This window comes from Suricata suricatta, chromosome 7 (genome assembly GCF_006229205.1).
Source record: "Suricata suricatta isolate VVHF042 chromosome 7, meerkat_22Aug2017_6uvM2_HiC, whole genome shotgun sequence".
NCBI classification, from domain to species: domain Eukaryota; kingdom Metazoa; phylum Chordata; class Mammalia; order Carnivora; family Herpestidae; genus Suricata; species Suricata suricatta.
In genome coordinates this window covers 112,450,704-112,470,423 of record NC_043706.1, presented here as the reverse complement: position 1 = coordinate 112,470,423, position 19,720 = coordinate 112,450,704, and the positions used below count along the sequence as shown (strand labels likewise).

At 40.0% G+C, this 19,720-nt stretch overlaps 2 protein-coding genes across 5 annotated transcripts in view; one reads left to right on the top strand and one right to left on the bottom strand.

The window, feature by feature from the left end:
- The window catches only part of SAMD3 (sterile alpha motif domain containing 3), a 51,934-nt gene extending 40,277 nt beyond the window's left edge, over positions 1-11,657 (top strand). Inside the window, exons 8-11 of the mRNA XM_029944768.1 lie at positions 6,391-6,591; positions 10,181-10,352; positions 10,850-10,932; positions 11,169-11,657. Of these exons, the coding sequence (XP_029800628.1) occupies positions 6,391-6,591; positions 10,181-10,352; positions 10,850-10,932; positions 11,169-11,453 (741 nt within the window). The 3' untranslated portion in view covers positions 11,454-11,657. The remainder of the gene's footprint in view (positions 1-6,390; positions 6,592-10,180; positions 10,353-10,849; positions 10,933-11,168) is intronic.
- Positions 11,658-14,502: 2,845 nt separating this feature from the next.
- The window catches only part of L3MBTL3 (L3MBTL histone methyl-lysine binding protein 3), a 124,843-nt gene continuing 119,625 nt past the window's right edge, over positions 14,503-19,720 (bottom strand). For all 4 annotated transcript variants that reach the window (XM_029944595.1, XM_029944597.1, XM_029944598.1 and 1 more), the window contains one exon: positions 14,503-15,400. In XM_029944595.1, the coding sequence (XP_029800455.1) occupies positions 15,257-15,400 (144 nt within the window). In that variant the 3' untranslated portion in view covers positions 14,503-15,256. The remainder of the gene's footprint in view (positions 15,401-19,720) is intronic.

Here is a 19,720-nt window from a genome sequence, read left to right as displayed (position 1 = left end):
CAAGTTTCTGTCCACAGCTAACTTATGGGGCGCCTGGGTGGCTCAGTTGGTTGAGCTTCTGACTTTGGCTCAGGTCATGATCTCATGGTTCGTGAGTTCAAGCCCCATGTAGGCTGGTTGTTGTCGGCATAGAGCCTGCTTCAGATCCTCTGTCTCCCTCTCACTGTGCCTCCCCCTGCTTGCACGCTCTCTCTTTCAAAAATAAATAAAACATTTTAAAAAAGAAAAGAAATACTGCCCTTATTTCCATCCCAGGTGTCAGCTTAGATAACTCAGCTGTCTGCTGTTCTTCCCAACTCCCTGGGCGCTATCGGTCCCTGTGGGTGGTGCTGGAGTGGAGTTGCCAGAACTGGTGTGGTAAAGGAGGCGCGGCACAGGTTCATTATCCAGTTTGTTTGGATCCAACTCAGGTTCTGGTTAATTTATTCTGATTGCTTTGAGACCACAAGTCCCACGGATGACTGCTGCACTTTCCTTCAATGTATTCCTTCATTGGTATTCCTTGGCCAGGTGCGATCCGTTCCCTGCTTCGTGACTTTTGATTACTTCCTGAACATGTCCCCCTGATCCCTACTCTCTCTGCCTGCTGAGACAGACACCTAGTAGCCAACTCTGTGGCTGGTGTTGTTCTGTAAGATTCAGACTTTTCTCATTCACCGATTGCCTCTTGCCAATGTGGACTGCCAAGAAAACCAGCCGTCAGAACAAGGCCATCCAACTCTTTAGAGATGTAAGGACTACATTAAGACAGGACCCCTCGCACCTGACAACTCTGTGCTCGAGAAAGTCACTTCCCTTTTGACAGCCCCAGTTTGTTCATCAGTAAAGTGAGATGTACAGACCAGACGATTTCTAAGTTCCGTAGGGCTCTAACAATACCTCCACCATGAAAAGATGAGAATTTTAAATTTGATACAGTCAGCTCTTTTTTTGAATAAGGTTCTTCAATCTAGAATATGCCCTACTGACATTATGTCAGTCCAATCAGGTAGTAGCTTTCTAGAAACTCTACTTTCTCTGACATTTCATGGATTGGTGCGGGTGTTAGGAGATGCAGGACATGGGGTGTATGCTTGTCTATAAATGTCAATATTAGCAATTATAGGACTTCCACTGCATGTCAATAAAAATAAAGCTGTTTATAGAGTTAAAATGTTTTCCTGTGCTTTTTAAAAATGAGGATTCTTTTTCTTTAAAAGTGTATCTCAAAGGCATTTGAGACTTACAAAAGAATATGCACAGCATATGTACAATTTATGAGAGAAAATTAACACTGAGCCCGACATTCAGCTTTAAAATTGTAACACTGTCTATACACTTTCATGTCTGCCTATCTTTCTCTCCTCTCCCATCACATACTTTTTCTTTGAATTAAAAGTTTTTTAATGTTTATTTATTTTTGAGAGAGAGAGACAGAGCTCAAGCAGGGAGGGTCAGAGAGACAGACACAGAATCTGAAGCAGGCTCCAGGCACTGAGCTGTCAGCACAGAGCCCAATGTGAGACTTGAACTCATGAACAATGAGATCGTGATCTGAGCCGAAGTTGGAGATTTAACGACTGAGCCACCCAGGTGCCCCCTTTAAAAATTTTTTTAGTATTTATTCATTTTTTTGAGAGACAGAGACAGAGCATGAATGGGGGAGGGGTAGAGAGAGACAGAGACACAGAATCTGAAGCAGGCTCCAGGCTCTGAGCTGTCAGCACAGAGCCCGATGGGGGCTAAAACCCACCAACTGTGAGATCATGAGCTCAGCCAAAGTCGGACCCTTAACTGACCGAGCCACCCAGGCCATCATGCACTCTTCTAACACCACCGCCCTGTACTTTGAATTTTGTTTATCATTCACCTGTTTTTAAAATAGATGAATTTGCCACATATGCAAGGTATCTTATATTATTTAGTTTTGCTTCTTTCTGCAGTTTACACAATGATACAGAAATAGTCATCCATGACTTCTCTCACTCAGTGTATTGTCTCTGGGATTCATTCAGGCTGAGTTCACTGGTGCGGGTCATTCATTTTTATATTGGCTTAAAAAAATCTACTGTGATAGCAAAATACAATTTATTTGGCTATTCTTTTTTTTTTTTAAGCTTCTTTATTTAGAGAGAGAGAGAGCACAAGTCGGGGAGGGCAGAGAGAGAAGGAGAGAGGGAGAATCCCAAGCAGGCTCCACAATGTCAGTGCAGAGCCTGACGTGGGGCTCCAACTCAGGATCTCAGGAACCTTGAGATCATGACCTGCGCTGAAATCAAGAGTCAGAAGCTCAACCCAGTGAGCCACCTGGGCTCCCCTTGGCTGTTCTTTATTGACAGACATTTGCGTTGCTGCAGTTTTTGCTACTATGAACTGCTGCTGTGATCCTTCTTCTTGTGTATCTTGCTGCATATACGCAAGCTCTTTTCAAGGATATATGCTGACAAACGGAATTACTGGCACATCACGTATGCAGACGTTCAACTTGATAAGACAGTGCTCACTGTCTTCCTATGTGGCTGTAGCCATTTAAACCCACTGAACAGCACCTGTTACTCTCAGACGGCGCCCTGCCACTGCCCCTAGGTAAGGCCCTGTTTAGATCAGATACCAAGATCGCTCACTCCCATCCCAAGTAAGATACCGATAGATTGGGAGTCAAATGGTATCTTACTTGTTCCTGTTTTCATTTTAATCATTTATGAGGTTTATCATCTTTCGATTTCTGAAATCTTCACGTTTCTTCCTCTGTGAAATACCCAGTCATGTTTGCTTATTTTTCTGAAGTTGCCCTTTTTCTTATTTACTTATAAGAATTCTTTATTCTTCTTTAGTCTGTAGTCTACTCCGCTAGTTGTATCGCTGTAAATATTTCTCCCAGGTTGTGTCTTGCCTTTTGAATTTCTCTACGAAATTTTAAAAAGCTTATAATTTCAATGAAGTTGAATTTAATCATTTCTCTTATGATTAGTCCTTTTAGGAACTCTTTTCCTACCTTGAAATGGTCAAAATTATTTTTACATATTTTTTAAAATGTAAAGTTCTGCCCTAACATTTTAGTTCTTAAGCCATGTGGAATTTACTTTTGCATCAGGTGTATGGTATAGATCTGTTTTCTTCTTTTTTTTCTCATATGGATACAACAGTTTTCTGTAACTTTTATAAAATAGTTCTCAAAAACCACAAATAAAATAGTCTATGATAAAGGGATCTGTGTGGCCCTTCCTCCATTACATACATGATCTGGCTGGCTGTGGACCAAAGGCCTGCAGTCCTTCTGTTGGACCACCAGAAAGAGTGTGGAGCAGAGCAGGAGACAAGTGCATGGTCCCCACTCCACCCGCCCGACCCCGTCTTTTTCCAGTTTGCTTCCAGGCTGCTCAGCATCTGGTCCACTGCTCTCTGCCAGGGATAATTGTGTGATTCTGCAAGGCTCTGTCTTTTTGAGGCTGGAAAACAGCCAAGGGTTGGTCACCGGAAATGATTCTGCACACTTCTGACTCACCTCCTCAGGTGACTGTTAGTTAAAGGAGGTTTTTGAGTGGTTAGCTCAAAGACTACCGTTGAGTCGTGCAACTGAGTTCACAAGCACAAACAATAATCAGCGTGATTATATTTAAAAGGTTCAAGAAATGGGGCCGCAACTGCTGATGTTACCGCAGATAGGTTTTTTGGAAACAGCGCTCCGGCTATTTCCCTGTTAACTGTGGGTAAAATACAAGGCAGACAAGGAGAGAGCAGCTCAGGAAATATTCTAAAGTGCTAGTGTAGTATCTATATGTACACACACCCACCTAAAGTGAAAGAGAACTTCCAGAGCTGATTAAATCATTTGGGTGATCTGTTGCTGAATAAAGTTCTCATGAAAATTAAAAAAAAAAAATCCTTTCCCAGGGATTTGTGTCTAGAAGCCCTGCTGTGTTCCCCTGGTAAAGTAATCTGTCCCTGCATGAATATCAACTTTCCTTATTTACATGGTTGTAAAATGTCTTGGTACTTTCCATCACCACCTGTTACTTTTTCAGGAGTGCCTTGGTTATTCTTGGGCTTCTTAACCTTTCATGTGAATTTCAGAATCAGCTTGTTGAATTCTTAAAACAAATTTTGGATTTTGATAAAAATATTACTGAAGCTATAGCTCCATTTGGAGAAAGGTTGTGACTTCTTTATGATAGTGAATTTTTCTAATAGTGAACATGGTAAATCTATCCATTTATTTAGGTTTCATTAATATTTTCTAATGATTTTATGTTTTTTCCATAAAGGTTTGGCACATCTTTTATTAGTTGTATTTCTAGGTGCTTTATAGTTTTTGTTACAATTGTAAAAATTACATCTTTTGTTTTTAACAAATCTGAATATTGATCTTATGTTTTGTTGCTCTGAAAAACTCTCTCCTTAATGCTATAATCATATGCACATCATTCTGAGTTTTCTCTTAAATGGTCAAATCACATTATCTATGAATGATAACAATTTTGTTTCTAGCTTTCCAATTTCTATGCCTTTTGTTTCTCTTTCTTATCTTACTATTCTGGCTAGGATCTCTAGTAAAAGGCTGATTAAGAGTATAGTAGAGCATATTTATCTTGTTTCTGATTTACAGAAAAATTCTTTTAAAATTTTACCATTAAAATGTTAGCTCTAGGTTTTTGGTAGATTATGCATTTCAAAAATGTCTCTTATTTTGAGGAGAGGTTTTTTTTTTCTTTAATTTTAAAGGGATGTCGAATTTTATACAGATATTTTTCTGCATTATTTGAAATGTGGTCATTTAAAAAACCTTAATGGGTTAATGCAGGATATGATATAGCACTGTTAATATGCCACATTTCTCAAAACCTATTTCTTTTTGGCCCAAATCTTTCTATCACAGTGGTCCTAAAATCCAGATTTCAGTATCAAATGTATGTGAAATGTGATGGGTAAGCCAACCATGCCTCCCTTTAGTTTATTATAGTCCCCTTAGTCATGTCAGACCATTGTTGTATTTCTGGAAATACACTGAAATTAGTTGTTTCCTGTTCCTAATATTTATAATTTTGTTCATGAATGAAACTTAATTATAGTTTTCCTCTTATAGTGTTTTTTTTTTTCCAGGTTTGGAGATTCATAGAATGGGTTGGAATCCTTCATAGAATTCCTTTTATTTCCCCTTGAATTCCTGAAAAAAAATTGCATACATTTGGAATACTCTGTTTTGAAAGTTCATTAGAATTTGTCTATAAAACTTTCAGGTCTTGGCAAATTCTTTGTGGAAAGACTTTAGTTTTCCAGTTAAATTTATGTAAGACTATAAGAATTTCTTTTTGGCTGGTTTGGTAAGGTATACTTTTCTAGAGGTTAATTCACTTGGTCCATCTTGGTAGTCATCCTGTGTTCATAGAAAGTAAGTCTAACTGAAGCTTTCCTCATGTTCTTGTAAGAGCCTTTATGGAGGTACATTTTAGTCTTTTTTTTCCCCCTTTCTTTTTTACAGGTGAGATCTGCTCATATTCTGGTCAGCTAGACAACTTATTAATTCAAATGTAGTTCAGCCAACCATCCCTTCAAACAAATTTTTCGGGAAACACTTTTTGGCTCAACTGTCTTAGACTTTTTAATAAGGACATGTGGGGTACTTCTTAGCCACCCCACCCCACCCAAGGTAGTCAAATTTATAGTAAATATAATTGATAGTTTGAGGATTTAGGATCACAATGTTATTATTTTGAATTTGGATTTTATAGCATGGTAGTATAGCTATAAAAAGGCATTTAAAAAGGAAAAATATAAACAACTGCAGTGACAAAACCTTAATTTAAAATAATTTTATCTTAATTTTTTGTCTTCTACAATTTATATGAGCAGAAATTAAAAAAAAAACACTCCTGTTTTGTGTGAACCTTCTGCATAATCTAGGTTTCCACAAAAAGGTTATGTGGAAAATGAAGTTGATCTGTCAAAAGAACAGATTAGAGTCCCATAATAAGTAATGCACTATCTGATTTGTTAAAGACTGTCCACATGTTGGGGAGCCTGGGTGGCTCAGTCAGTTGAGCATCTGACTTCAGTTCAGGTCATGATCTTGTGGTTTCGGGGGTTCTTGTGGTTTCGGGGGTTCAAGCCCAGCTTCGGGCTCTGTGCTGACAGCTCAGAGCCTGGAGCCTGCTTTGGATTCTGTGTCTCATTCTCTGCCCTTCCCCAACTTGTGTTTTGTCTCTATCTCTCAAAAATAAATAAATGTAAAAAATAATTTAAAAAAAAAGGACCGTCCACTTGTTAACCACATTCAAGGCCACACGTAACCACCAGTGGTAACGTTCACCTTAGGAGTGCATTTAGGAGTGTGCCGTGATAGCCTATGATTCTGAGGTGTTAAACTGCCACTTGAAAAACGGAGCATATTGATATTTTCAAACTATTTTGCAGGAGGAAACTGTTTGTTTAGATTCCGAGACAGATGAACATATTAGCTGGTTCCAGCAGGAATATATGAAAACCGAAAAGGACTGGGGAGAAATTGATAAGAGAATGAGCCGGACTTTGGAAATAAGAAGAAAGTTGATCAGCAGCAGAACACCTCTGAAGGACATTCTTAAGATGTTTCCTTTCTTAAAATGCCCTTATCAGGTATCTTTATTTGCTTATAACACCTTCTGATTTTACCGTCCAAATAGATTTTTCTCTTTTCTCTTGGAGTGTAACAGAACTATGCAGCAAGATGGTGGTTGTGGATCTTGGTAGGGGGTGTAAGGTTCCACCGGCTACAAGTAGGACCATTAGGTAAGAATTTCTGGAACACGTACTGCCTGCCTTCAGCTTTAAAGATCTCTCTGTCATTACACATGTTATGGAGGCTGGGGGGCCACTACTTAGGGCTATTTGGACAGTGTGAAATATTATCCCTTTGCAAGCATTTAAGAAGATTTTTAAATCTTAATTTATTTTATTCTTTTAATGGTTTCAGGAATAAAATTTAGAGATTCATCACTTACATACACCACCCTTTGCGTGCAGTTAGACAATCAGGAGAGTTTACTAAAGAACTAATGTGCAGCATTGCTCAAAATCTGTTTCCTTAATGATTCCAAATAATTTCATGAAGTGGTTTTAAAATGTATAAAGTTTAATAGGTAACTCAAATAACCTTCCATTTAGTTTATTTAAGGTGGCCATTAAAGGGTCCTATTACAATTTTAGTGTAATTTTACCTGTAGTACATAATGAAAGATTCACCCAAGTTTTATCCAGTATTATTTAACAATAATAGCCAGGAGGCTTTGGCTATTAGAAGAATGTGCCAGACTGCCAACCTTTTTATTAAACGAAACCTTTCCCAACTGATAGCCTATAAACTCCTTAAATGCAAGGAGCACATTTTAAACACTAATAGAAGTTCTCTAAGTGCCTAGCAGAACACTGTCCTTGCAAATGAAATGTTGATTTTGTTGAATGCTGTATGAATTAGCAGAGGATTGGTGTCTTAGTCCATTTGGGCTGCTCTAACAAAAATACCATAGACTGGGCAGCTTCTAACCAACAGGAATTTACTCCTTATAGTCCTGCAGGTGGGGAGGTCCAAGATGAAGGCACTGGCGGATTTGGTGTCTGCTGAGACCCTGCGTTCTGGTTCATGAATGGCATTCTCGAGCTGATACTTCACAGGGCTGAAGGGGCAGTCCAGCTCTCTGGGGTCTCTTTTATAAGGGCGGGGATCCCATTCATGAAGGCTGCATCCTCTTGACCACACCCTTCTCAAAGGCCTCCCTTCCCACTACCATCACACTGAGCATTTGTCAGGTTTAACATATGAATTCGTGGGGTGGGGGATGAACACTCAGTCCCTAGCAGTTGGTAAGGCTGCTGTGGACATTGGAGTTGCAGGCTTAAGGGTCTTCACTGGGGTGCAGCCTGCGCAGGTTTAGTTATTAAAATACATAAGCTGGGGGTGCCTGGGTGGATCAGTCCGTTAGGGGTCCAACTTCGGCTCAGGTCGTAATCTCACAGTTTGTGGGTTTGAGATCCGTGTCAGCCTCTGTGCTGACAGCTCAGAGCCTGGAGCCTGCTTTGGATTCTGTGTCTCCCTCTCTCTCTGCCCCTTCCCCTGTTCACACTCTGTCTCTCTCTCTCCAAAAATGAATAAACATTTAAAAAATTAAAATAAGCTTTAATAAAATAAAATAAAATAAAATACATAAGCTATGGTTCAGCATCCTTTCAAAAGAACAATAGATAAGAGGGAGACTGAGTGGGGAGTGGAAAGTGGATTTTAGACCTGAAGACTGTCTCTCACTCATGCTTTGTCTTAGGTCTCTTCTGTCTTTTTCTCCCACCCCCTCAAGCGTTTCACCTTTTATATCCAAAATCTAGATTGGGATATGGTTTTTGTAATGACTATATTACTTAATGAATAGAGTTGTCTATTTTTTCAAACAAGAGTTGAACATTTTAGCTTTCTTCAGGGACTACCTCCCTAACTAAGCCTTGTGTGGCCAGCTGGGATTTAGAGTTCATAAAACCCTTGTTGTGCTTCCTAAAATAAAAGCAAGCCTGACCTTACTTACAAATACCCAGTTAACGAACAGTCCCTATAGCCGAAAGGCTGCCCCAAACTATTTCCACCACTTGTTGCTACTGCTGCTACCATTATGCAGCTATGAGCTTAGGACGCTTGTGGGCACGGGTATGGCTGAAGAGCGGCAGGCCGCGTGGGACACTGGGTCAAGGAGTTTATGTGGAGCCTTCGTCGCCACCTGCAATCACCAACCTCCTCCCCTCAAAACGCTTTCTTTCAACAGAAAATGAGATGGTAGTTAGAAACTAAGATTTCAGCCCTTGGTGTACTTATTGCTACAGAGACATTCTGGCTCTAAAATTTCTCACCGAACACAGGATATATACCTTTGGGAAAATGTGCATGTGTGCACACATACACATATACACATCCATCTGTATTTATATATCCATAGGTAAGTATTGAACACCATGAGTGCATGTTTATACCTTCAATTTCAACCAAAACCACAGGGCTTATTCTAACCTACCCTCTTTCAATACGTTCTCTCTGATAGTGAGAAACCTGGCACCTATTACCCTCAACGTATTTACTTATTTCTATTGATTGATCTTCAAGTTCATGAAACTTTTCTTTGCGTTTTTCAGAATGCATTTCCCTGTACAGTGATGTGTGCATCAGAGTGAGTCTCGTTTTCAGTTCTGAATTTCAATTTGGTTCTTTTTTGACACATACCCCATTTCTCTGCTCAGATGCTCCACAGTGATGATACATGAAAATCACTGGTCTTAACATGTTCCCCACTGTCTTAGCTTAGTAGTCCATGGAAGGTGGCCTGCTAACAGAGCCACCATGCCTTCATGAGAATGCCAGTTCTCTGATAGCTCTTCTGGACTAAATTTTTGGGCAACTGATGATCTACCAAAATTTTGAAGAAATGAGGAGATCCTGTGGGTAATATGTAACTGTTCTTTATAGTTTTAGGGAGAGTGATGATTACATTAATTCCTAAGTTTTAGGGAGAGTGATGATTACATTAATTCCTACTAGTGTGAATGATGATGGTCATATAATGCCGCTCTGTCAAAAAAAAAAAAAAATCAGGGAGGTGGCAATGGTGGTGGAATTCTCTGAAGGGGAGAACTTGGACAGTACCAGGAAAAGGTGCTGTTGAGTAAAGGAGTTTCCATACAAGTAAACTGGTTTTGCTGTTACTTTGTAGTCAACTCTCCTGCACTTATTTTTCACCACTTATTCTTTTTCTAAAGCTCTGCCCTTTCCCTTTCGAATGCTATGGGCAGGTATATTTGAAGGTTTGCTTCCTAAAACCTAAAAGTTTTCTTATTTTGCCTCATGTTGGGCACTGCCTAAGGAAAGAAGATCTAGAATCTTAGCTGGACAATCAAGTAGCCAAAATACGCATACCTAAGTTGGGAGCCTGCATTTAGTTGAGGCTGCATGCAAAGTTTTAATTTTGTGGGCTCAGAAATTTGCCACGTCCATTATTTATCTTTTCTTATTCACTTCAAGCTTTCCTTCTTTTTTCATCCTCTGTCATTAAGTCTTTACTTCTCTGCTAAAGCTACTCAAATGTCTTATATAAATTTTGAAATAACACTTGAAGCTTAACATAATCCTAAGGAGTTATTTACTTCCTTACATTCAGTACATTAGCTTTTCTTGTGATCATCTTCTTTTTTCTAGATGTTCAGAGAATTCCAACTTCTTACAAGAACAGATATTTATAAGAAAACAAGGCACATTTTGGAATCCTATTCAGAAAACATACTGACTTCTTTTTCAGTGGTGCACAATCCAATCAATATTGCATTGCAAGAAAATATGAAACAGCACACAGATGAAGACATGTTGAAACGTTAGTAAACCTGGGGGTGGGGCAATCTGGTCAGTTTTCTGTTTACCTCAGGATAATTAGAGATGCTCTGTTTTGGAAATAAGCAATTCAGTGAAACAACATACAGGATGGAAAAAAGAACTTCTCAAACAGGAGGAGATGAAGTACAGAATTAAAGTACACTTGATATTGTAAAATCCTATTTAGGGAACTAGTAACCTGTTAATTGCCTAATTCACACAAATCACAAGGTAAAGCAGCTATAATCCTCCTGCGTGCTGGATGGAGAGTATAGCACTCTTCTCTTCTCCTGGCCATGATTTGGAGGGCCAGAGATGAGATGTAGAGTTTTTTAGAAAAGGATGTTGGTTAAGTGGTTGTGAAACACTGATCCAAGAAGACCAGTTTGTTCCCTGTAGAGGCAAATGATTAGAAAAAATCCACATTTTAAGAGTGGCTTTGTTTATAATTGGCAAAGCTTATTTTTACTTGAACTTTAAGCATGTTTATTTTGGCAGGTATGAAGATGACAGCCACATGTTTGCTCCTACCAGATGTTTTTGGGGATGATCCCAGCCTTTTTGTCATCATGAATGAGAAGGTATGGAGTATGTCAATGACTGGGTTTGCCATTTATCTTCATGTGATCATTTATTTGAATGTAGGGTGATGGTCTCTTTTGAAGCATGGTTTTGTCACATTTACAAATGCGCTGCACTGCAACACTATTTATTATTCTTTATTAATTTATTGTAATATCATGGTTAACTTGAGGCCCCCTGTATGATTTAGCTGTTTTCCAGATCACAGAGTGGTGACTCCATTATTTTTTTTTAGGTGCGAGTGTCCACACCCGTGTTAGAAGTCAAGAACCCTTTCAACATTGATGTCTGTGAATTTTCTTTGTATTTAGAAAAAGAGAAGCTGACGAAGGTCGATGACTGTGTTACGGCCTTGGCTGCTCTCATAGCTGCCTTCCATGTATTTGGAGTTGAGTGTCCAACAGGACTGTCCCAAACCCTCAACTTCCTAGAGACACTGATTTTTGATACGCACAGTCCCTACTTTCCTTCTATGAAACAAAAGGAAAAGGAAGTAGGGTCTCAACACATTGTTACCTAACGGCATACCAAATACTGCATCAGAATTGATATCTGGGGAAACCTAAAACTTTATAAAAAATTGTTTTGACTTAGGGTTATGGTAGAGGTAGGTATTCTCTTGTTTCAAAGACGCAAGTGAATTTCAGTTCCTTCTATCTACACACTTCAATACTTGAAATTCTTTATGAAATTGTGTAATAAAATACTATTTAAGAGCTGTTTATTTTGATTTGAGTTCTAAGAAATTCCATGGCCCAAGCTACACTTTCAAGGGTGCATTCATTTTTGAAAGACCCTACATTTCAGATACACTCAAGTCCTTCAGATTAGGGTAGGACATCTTATATTTGGCCCAATGTGCCCAACTTTGGAAGACTTAACGCCCCCTAGCTGTACATTTGTGGCCTGTGGGCACATACTCCCCACTTCCTTCCCCCAGCTGACCTGCCTGGTCCCAGGCATTTTGGTTACCTTCAACCACATTTGTTGAGAACAAAGCCTGCTTCATTCCTGAAGTCTTACTGCTTGCTCGCTGATCTCGCTGACACAGGTCCTGATGATCTGTGATCTGTGCAGTCTTCCTCTGTTCCCTTTCTTGACATGTAGTGATGGCCCTGTTCTGAGCTCCCCATAGTTTCTACTCTTCTCTGGCTTTGACTTCAGGTGTTGGTGTGTGCCCTGGGTGCCACTCAGATTTGTTTGGGTCTGTAATATGGACATGGCTTTTTGCTCCCAGAACCTCTCGGGCACCAGTTTCAAGACCTGCTCTCTTGCCTGTCTCAGAAGTCCAGGTCCTGTTCCTCAGTCATCCAGCCCAGAGTCCCATGTTGTATTCAAAACATATTTTTATGACATACATCTCTGGAAATACGCTGAAAGTATTTATTCTAATATCCTTTTCTCTGTAAGCTCAATTCATTAAAATGCTTAAGTCACTGAGACAGAAAGTAAAATCTCAGCCAACTGCCCATCTCTACGATGACTATTCACTAACTGCTTCCAGAAAACGAGGCAGGCAGAGGCCCAATTTGGCACATGCCATTTTCACATAACCTCATCTCTATTCCGTGGTTTCCACTTCTTCCATTTCACTAGACAGTGCCTTTAGTTCCTTACCAATTTTCCTTTATTTCCCTAAACATCCCCCCTCCTTTTTTAGTTTCATAATCTGTCTTATTCTTTCTCTCCCAAATGAATTTACCAATTCTTAAAGATTCCTTTCCTTAGAAAGTACAGTGTCCATGGCTAAAGGTCAATGAAAACTTCTGTTTCCATAGGCTGGGGAAGACAGGTAGCGGGTGGAGCCACAAGAACACCATAGTGAGGTCTGGTGCTAAATGTGGCAGACATGAGCTGACCATGAGGGCAAATCCATGTAAGCTTTATTGTCTGTTTCATTGGTACATCTGTGCCCAGTGCCCAGCATGACCTTGCCTCTTGGTAAATACTCATATTGCTTGACTAACATCACCCTATTTTCTTTGGAAGCTGGGTCTACTGAATCTAGAAGTTGCAAAATGGCAGCCAGTGGTCATATTTCAACTTGCAGACAGGTCCCATTTGGTTTACTCACTGTGGTTTTGTTTTTTAAATGTCTTTAGATGGGAAGGCCCTATTGATTTCTACATTCCCTATCCCTTCATTTGTTTTAGCCCAAGCCTGATTCTCTCACTTCAGGGACCTCCCTGTCATCACGCTCCTACTTCCTGTGTGAAACCTTAGGCTGTGTCCCCGGGATGGAAGGGGGAAAAGGTTTCCCCTACTTGACATACACTGTTCCACCTAAGGATGCTTAGAGGTCTTGCCTTGAACATATAAAACATGCTACTTAGAATGAATAGATATTTTAAATAACTTTTAAAATTCTCTTTGTTATAACATGTGCTTTAAATCAGAAAGAAAAAAAATCCCCAATAGGTGTGAAACCTACTTAACCAAATAACTTACTAATTTACTTATGTACTTATTTACTGTCATTCTTTGCATCATCTGGGACACAGTGTGACAACTTTGAATCCTGCAAATGCATTCATTCCATAGCTATGTGATGTGCAAATCTTTGACATTGTTCCTGCTCTCATGTGCCTGTCTGACAAGCTTTCTACAAAAAATCATACATATGTAAAAAAAGTTATCTGCAATTAAGATTTTATTTCATTCATGTCAGATATAACAAGTGCAACTTGAATGTACAAAATCTGAATGAAACATAAAAAAGAAAAAAAAAACCCAACAACAAAAAACTTATTTAAGTAAATTCATGCAAAGAAATGAAAGGGACGCTGCAGCTGCCACGGCCTCTTGAATGGTGACAAACGCAAAGGACCGCTAACAGACCCCCAACGGGGAACATCACAGGAAGTCCCGCATCAGAAAAAATGAAAGCAAGGAAGAGGAGAGGTGGAATTTGCCCCAGAATTCAGACAGCATGCTACAAACGTACTTCCTCCTTTTTTTTATACTAGTCCTTGAATAAATGGCCAATCCTAGAGTAGACATTACCGCCAAAGGCTGATAAAATAATTTACCTTTTGTGTTGGAAAGGCATTCTCACAAAAGAAACATGACTGCCATCAGTTTACAGGTCATCCAGGGCTTTCATTTAAAGTGCATCTGTACATTTATAGAACTTCAGGGAACCGTTCTACAGAGAAAGGAATCTTTCCAAAACGGAGGTTCTTGAATAATTGCTTTAGGAAATCACCTCCTGGATCTGCGAGTATCTAGAATCTTATGTGCAGACTGGTGCTTCTCCCTCTTGCTCCTCTGCCTTTTCAGTAAAATCCACACACACTCTTCGGCCAATGCTAAGAAAACCTTTGGGTGTCGGGGAAGAAGGTCTGGGATACAGAGCTCTTTATGGATTAGTGTTTCCATCAACAGAATGAGCCCTTCGGCTCTGAAAAGCACCACAGTCACTTGACAATCGGAGAGATGCTTAAGATCATCTCATAAATAGTTCAAGATCCTTACAAACGACCCCACCCCCACCCCCAATATAACTGCATATTCCGCTGATACCACTGGACTCTTGTAGATACACAGGGCACCACAGCATAGAAGACTGATGCCATTCAAATACATCACCTACTTTATTTATAGATTTTATTTTTCAATTCCATTATTTATATACACGTTTTTGGTAATTATAGTAACGATGCTGGTGAAAAGTAATTTGTTTAACATTTCATAATGCGTGCAAAAGTAAAAACACTGATTTAGAGAAAAGTAGTTTTTACATCTATTCAGCCCCAACAGATTATGACAAGCAGTTAGGCAATATCATGACTTGCAAAGTTATACTTAGCATAATGTTGCAGTTCAAAATATGGCACGGAATCAACAATACAGGTAACAGTCCCACTGGCTAAACTTAGCCAGGTTTTGACTAATTTGGTTTAAGTTGAAGTTGGATTATATAAAAAGGTTTCTGAAAGTACTGAAAAAGAAACCGTGTACATGAAAGAGAATTCAACAATGTTTACAAAATGCCAAAAGTTCATACTCTGACCCCCCTTTACCATAAATAATTAATGAAGTTCCCTTCCCCCCCAACCCACCCCCAGCCTCAAAAAGATTTACAAAGATAAATTTAGCTCAGTGAACAGAACCAAAGGATGAGTGCTCTTAGTACCTGGTTAAAAGCTGAAGCACTTTCATAAGGATTCATATATATTGTCTCTTGAGGAATATAAATAATCTGATAGCATTGCTCTTTTGAGTTTTGGAGACTTCTCGCTTAGGAGTTATAACTGTCCTTGTGCTTTGAATAAAACATGAGCTTTAAAGCAGAAAGCTGATGGTATTCGAAATTCACCATCTTCAAAGTTCATTGTGAGAGTTCTTCTCTGCAGCTTTGAACATCAGGATAGAATTGAAAATTTTGAGAGCAGGGCCCAACTTAATGCTCATAATTTTAACAATGTCTGTTTGGGTCATAAGCAGGAAGGCTTCTCCATCAATTTGCTAAAATGGGAGGAACAAACAAAAAAGATTATGAATTAATCGGATGTAGTGTTGTGGCAAATATCCAAAGTTAAATTACCAGCTGTCAGTAGACCAGAGTTCATGTGGGTACACATTTCCTGGTTAATGAACCTTTCTTATCTACAATAACCAAATGTGGATTGGAGGCAAACTAAAAACTTAAGTCCTCTGAAAAATCAGCCCACAGGAAAATGGAAGGTGCCCGTATCTTCCCGGGATTGCTCTGACTTAGGCACTGAGTTATGTAGAATCTGGTAAACCTGGGGTGCCTTAGGTCCTGTGCCCATTATGGTAGATTTCAGATTCGAGTAAGCACACAAATGTTTGCAGATATAAACAAAGGGATTCAGGCAAATATGTCAGCTGTGTGCTAAGATGTTTTTTTTTTTAAATTAGCTTTCCACAGTGAAGGGAAAATAACCGTGATAACACTCAGTTTTAGAGTGGCTACAATTATTCTTCATATGCAGAAAAACAAGTAGTTTCTAATGAGGGCAATCACGGTGTAGGTGGAGAAACAGGAGATGAAGGTGGTGAACGTGGTGTGAAGAGCTGTAGACTGGGTCTCTCCTGAGACTAAATTTCTGTGCTTCTACCGGAACTAAACTTCTGGCTTAGTGGACAGAACAAAGGAATAGTCTTTTTTGGTAAAATTTTCTGGTCTGGGACATTCCACCACTTCACAAAACATTAATTCATTTCTCTTTCAGTTTTTCCATTTTACACAAAAAAGCAGAAGCAAAGGAAAACACATTTTTCCCGCTACCTCAGAGTACATCGCAAACCTTGACAGCAACGTACTGTTTTAGGTTGACTGTGTCTGCGCCATATTTGCATGCTGAAGTCCTAACCCCCTAATCAGCTCAGAATGTGACCTTATTTGGGAAGAGGGTCACTGCAGGCATAATCAGTTAAGCTGAGATCGTATCGGTGTAGGATGATCCAAGATGAAGGATGTCCTCATAGAAAAGGGGAAATTTGGAGCCAGAGGCAGACACACAGAGGAGGAAGACACTGAGAAGGTAGAGCAGCATCTCCAAGTCAAAGAGGGTGGCCCGGAACAGGCATTTTCCTCCGGCCTCAGAAGGAAGCTATCCTGCCGACGCGTTGCGGATAACTTCTTGCCTTCTAGACCTCCAGCCTCCAGAACTGGGAGACAATACATTTCTGTTGTTTAAGCTACTGGCTTATGGTTCTTTGCTGTGGTAGCCCCAGCAAACTAATACCACTCTAAATTCTGTAAACAGTTGACTAAATAAGGGCTGGTATAGTTAAGCAGCTGTTTAAGATTTCCCTCTTTCTTCTAATAATGAAAAAACCTGTAAACCCTTTAAATCAGTACTAGAGTCATCTTATGCAACTTCAAGCAATGACTATTTGGAAGAAGTTTCCCAATTTTCAGTAAGGACACATCCTGCTGTGTGTCATACACTAGAAGGAAAGACACTCCAATGTAAATTTCCCAGCGCAGACAAAGTTCAGTGGCAGATAAGAGAAATGTCCTGTTGCTTTTTGGGGGAACACTGGCTCTGGTCTCATTTGCTTGTGCTAGGACAGTCCTCTGATCAAGCAAGGCCAAGCAGAGAGGCAGATCTATTAACACTTCACTCAACCAAGGCAGACTTTAGTAGCAAAAATGGTCTGATTGAAGTCTTCTGAGACATTAATGAAAATGTCAGGTAACACACCAGTTCCCAAGGAGCTCATTACAAAGACGGAATTATTTATTATAGAACCTTGGGCCCTCCTGAGTCTCCTGAGATTATGTAAGAGTTTAACATGACAGATGACGGATGAAAAGAAACATTCAGAGATGTTTCAGACATTCAGACCGAAAGCCTGGAGTCTGAAAGCTAGGCGTGGGGTGAGAAGGTGAAGTTTTGGTAGATTATTTTTAAGGTTACACTGGGAGGAAAAAGTCATCTTGAGGCAAGTGCCAGCCAGTATATTTCGCACAGGCTGCTCCAACGTGTGACCATATGGACAAGCCTCATTTGGAAGGAAGTAAACTCAGTCTGAGAAAGTACTTTCTAAGAACAGCGATCACTGCAGTGTGATACTGGGTTTGCTTCCGTTTGCCTTTACAATGTGTAGAAACTGCTCTAACTCCAGTGATGAGAGATTAAGTATCATCTTCCTATTGGCCCGGAACTCCGAAGGAGGATTTGGAACTCAGGTGCTGGCCTTCCATTTCATTACTTTTCCTACCACTCATGGTTCTTTTCCCAATGTTTTTATTCTGCAAATCACAGTGACATGCTGCTTGCACGGCTTTCTCAGAGGGTAAAGGTATGGGCACATTCACTGAAAAAACACTTATTAAACACCTATTACAGGCCAGACACTCTTCTTGGGCCCGGGCATACAGCAGAGAATAAAATGGATATAAGCAAAACCACGCCAATATAAGTAAACCAAAACTCCTTGTGAAGTTTATAGTCCAGGAGTAGAAAACAGCTGTAATAAAAAAATAAGATAGACAAGCAAACTAATTAGTAACAAATTGATAGTAACAAATTTTAAAAGGTGATCAGGGCTATGAAAACATCTGGGCGGGAGGGATGAGTGACAAGGTGACATCTGAGCAGGGGGAACATGCCATGTGAACGTCTGGAGGAAAGGCATTCCAGGCAGAGGACATGGAAGGTGCCTGGACAAGACGAAGAACGGCAAGGCGGCCGGTGTGCACAACAGTGTGCGCCAGCGACGGGCTAACCAGAGGTCTGGAGGTCCTGGCCTCTCTCGAGGTCATGGGGCGTCAGACGGCAGGCGCTTGTGAGGATTTTTGCTTTTATTCTATTTACTTTCTGGAAGGCTACAAAGGGGAGAGTGACCTGCTTTGACTTATTTTGAGCAGGATCACTCTGGCTAGGCTGGAAACAGACTGTAGAGGAGCAAAATCAGAAGCAGGGAGACTGGTTAGGAGGTTGCGGTGTTAATCCAGGTGGGCGACGATGGTGGCTCAGAGCACAGAGGTAGTGGTGAAGGCAGAGAGAGCCAGAGTCCCTGTATGTTTTTAAAATACACCTTGGGGCGCCTGGGTGGCTCAGTCGGTTGAGCATTCGGCTCAGGTCATGATCTCATAGTTCATGGGTTCGAGCCCCACATTGGGCTCTATGCTGACAGCTAGCTCAGAGCCTGAAGCCTGCTTCTGATTCTGTGTCTCCCTCTCTCTCTGCCCCTCCCCTGCTCATGCTCTCTCTCTCTCTCAAAAATAAATAAAACATTAAAAAAATTTTTTTAATACACCCAACAGGATCTTCAACAGATTAGATGCAGAGTGTGTGAGAGAAAGTGAAGTCAAGTGCAGTTCAAATCATAGCCCAGCCTAACACCTGTATTTTGCCTCTTACAGATGACCTACTAGAGTTATTAGATTTGTTTTACGGTTTACTTCTAGGCCTTAAAACTAACAGCTGCTGACCTTGTGAGACATGAATTTCACAAGAACTTACAGGATGAACAGATAAAGGAATGAAGGACTATGCGAACAATCACTGCCTCACAGGAAGAATCTGGCTTTGAGGACACTGTTGCTCTGCTATTCAGTTTAAGTAAGATTCAGGTTCAAGTTCAAATATGTTATGTCTTTGAATACATTTTTCTATGACAGCATATTCAAAGACATATTTGGACTTGAACTTGAATCTTACTTAAACTAAGTAATAAGAGCAAATCCATATGGATTGTCTAGATATCAACAGAACCAAAAGCAGTTCTAAAACAGATGTACTATAAATTTATTTTAAAAAAAAGTTTTATCATTTTCTCAGGTAACAACTACATGACCTTTTTTTTCTCACAGAAAGAAAAACAGCTCCCTGCAGGTGTCGAAATCTGTTCAGGGAGTGAAAATTAACTGTGTTTCATGAAAACACTTAGAATTTAGGAGTTAAGGAAAGAAACTCAAAATCTGAACAACTATCGACTAAAGATCAACTAGAAAGAAAATATAACATTCTTGAAGCAAGAACATAAATTAGAAAAAAAGGATGTTGAAAATCAGATCTTGTATATTTTAGCAGACATCTGTCTAAAGCAAAATGATACCTAAGAGTATAATGATGCTGATGACAGTGCTTCGATACTCCTGCAAGGCTATTTTTTTTTTAACATTTATTTTTGAGAAAGAGAGAGTGAGAGAGCATGAGCAGGGGAGGGGCAGAGAGAGAGGAAAAGACACAATCTGAAGCAGGTGCTGGGCTCCGAGCTGTCAGCATAGAGCCTGATGCGGGGCTCAAAGTCACGAACCGCAAGATCATGACCTGAGCCGAAGTCAGACGCTTAACCAACAGAGCC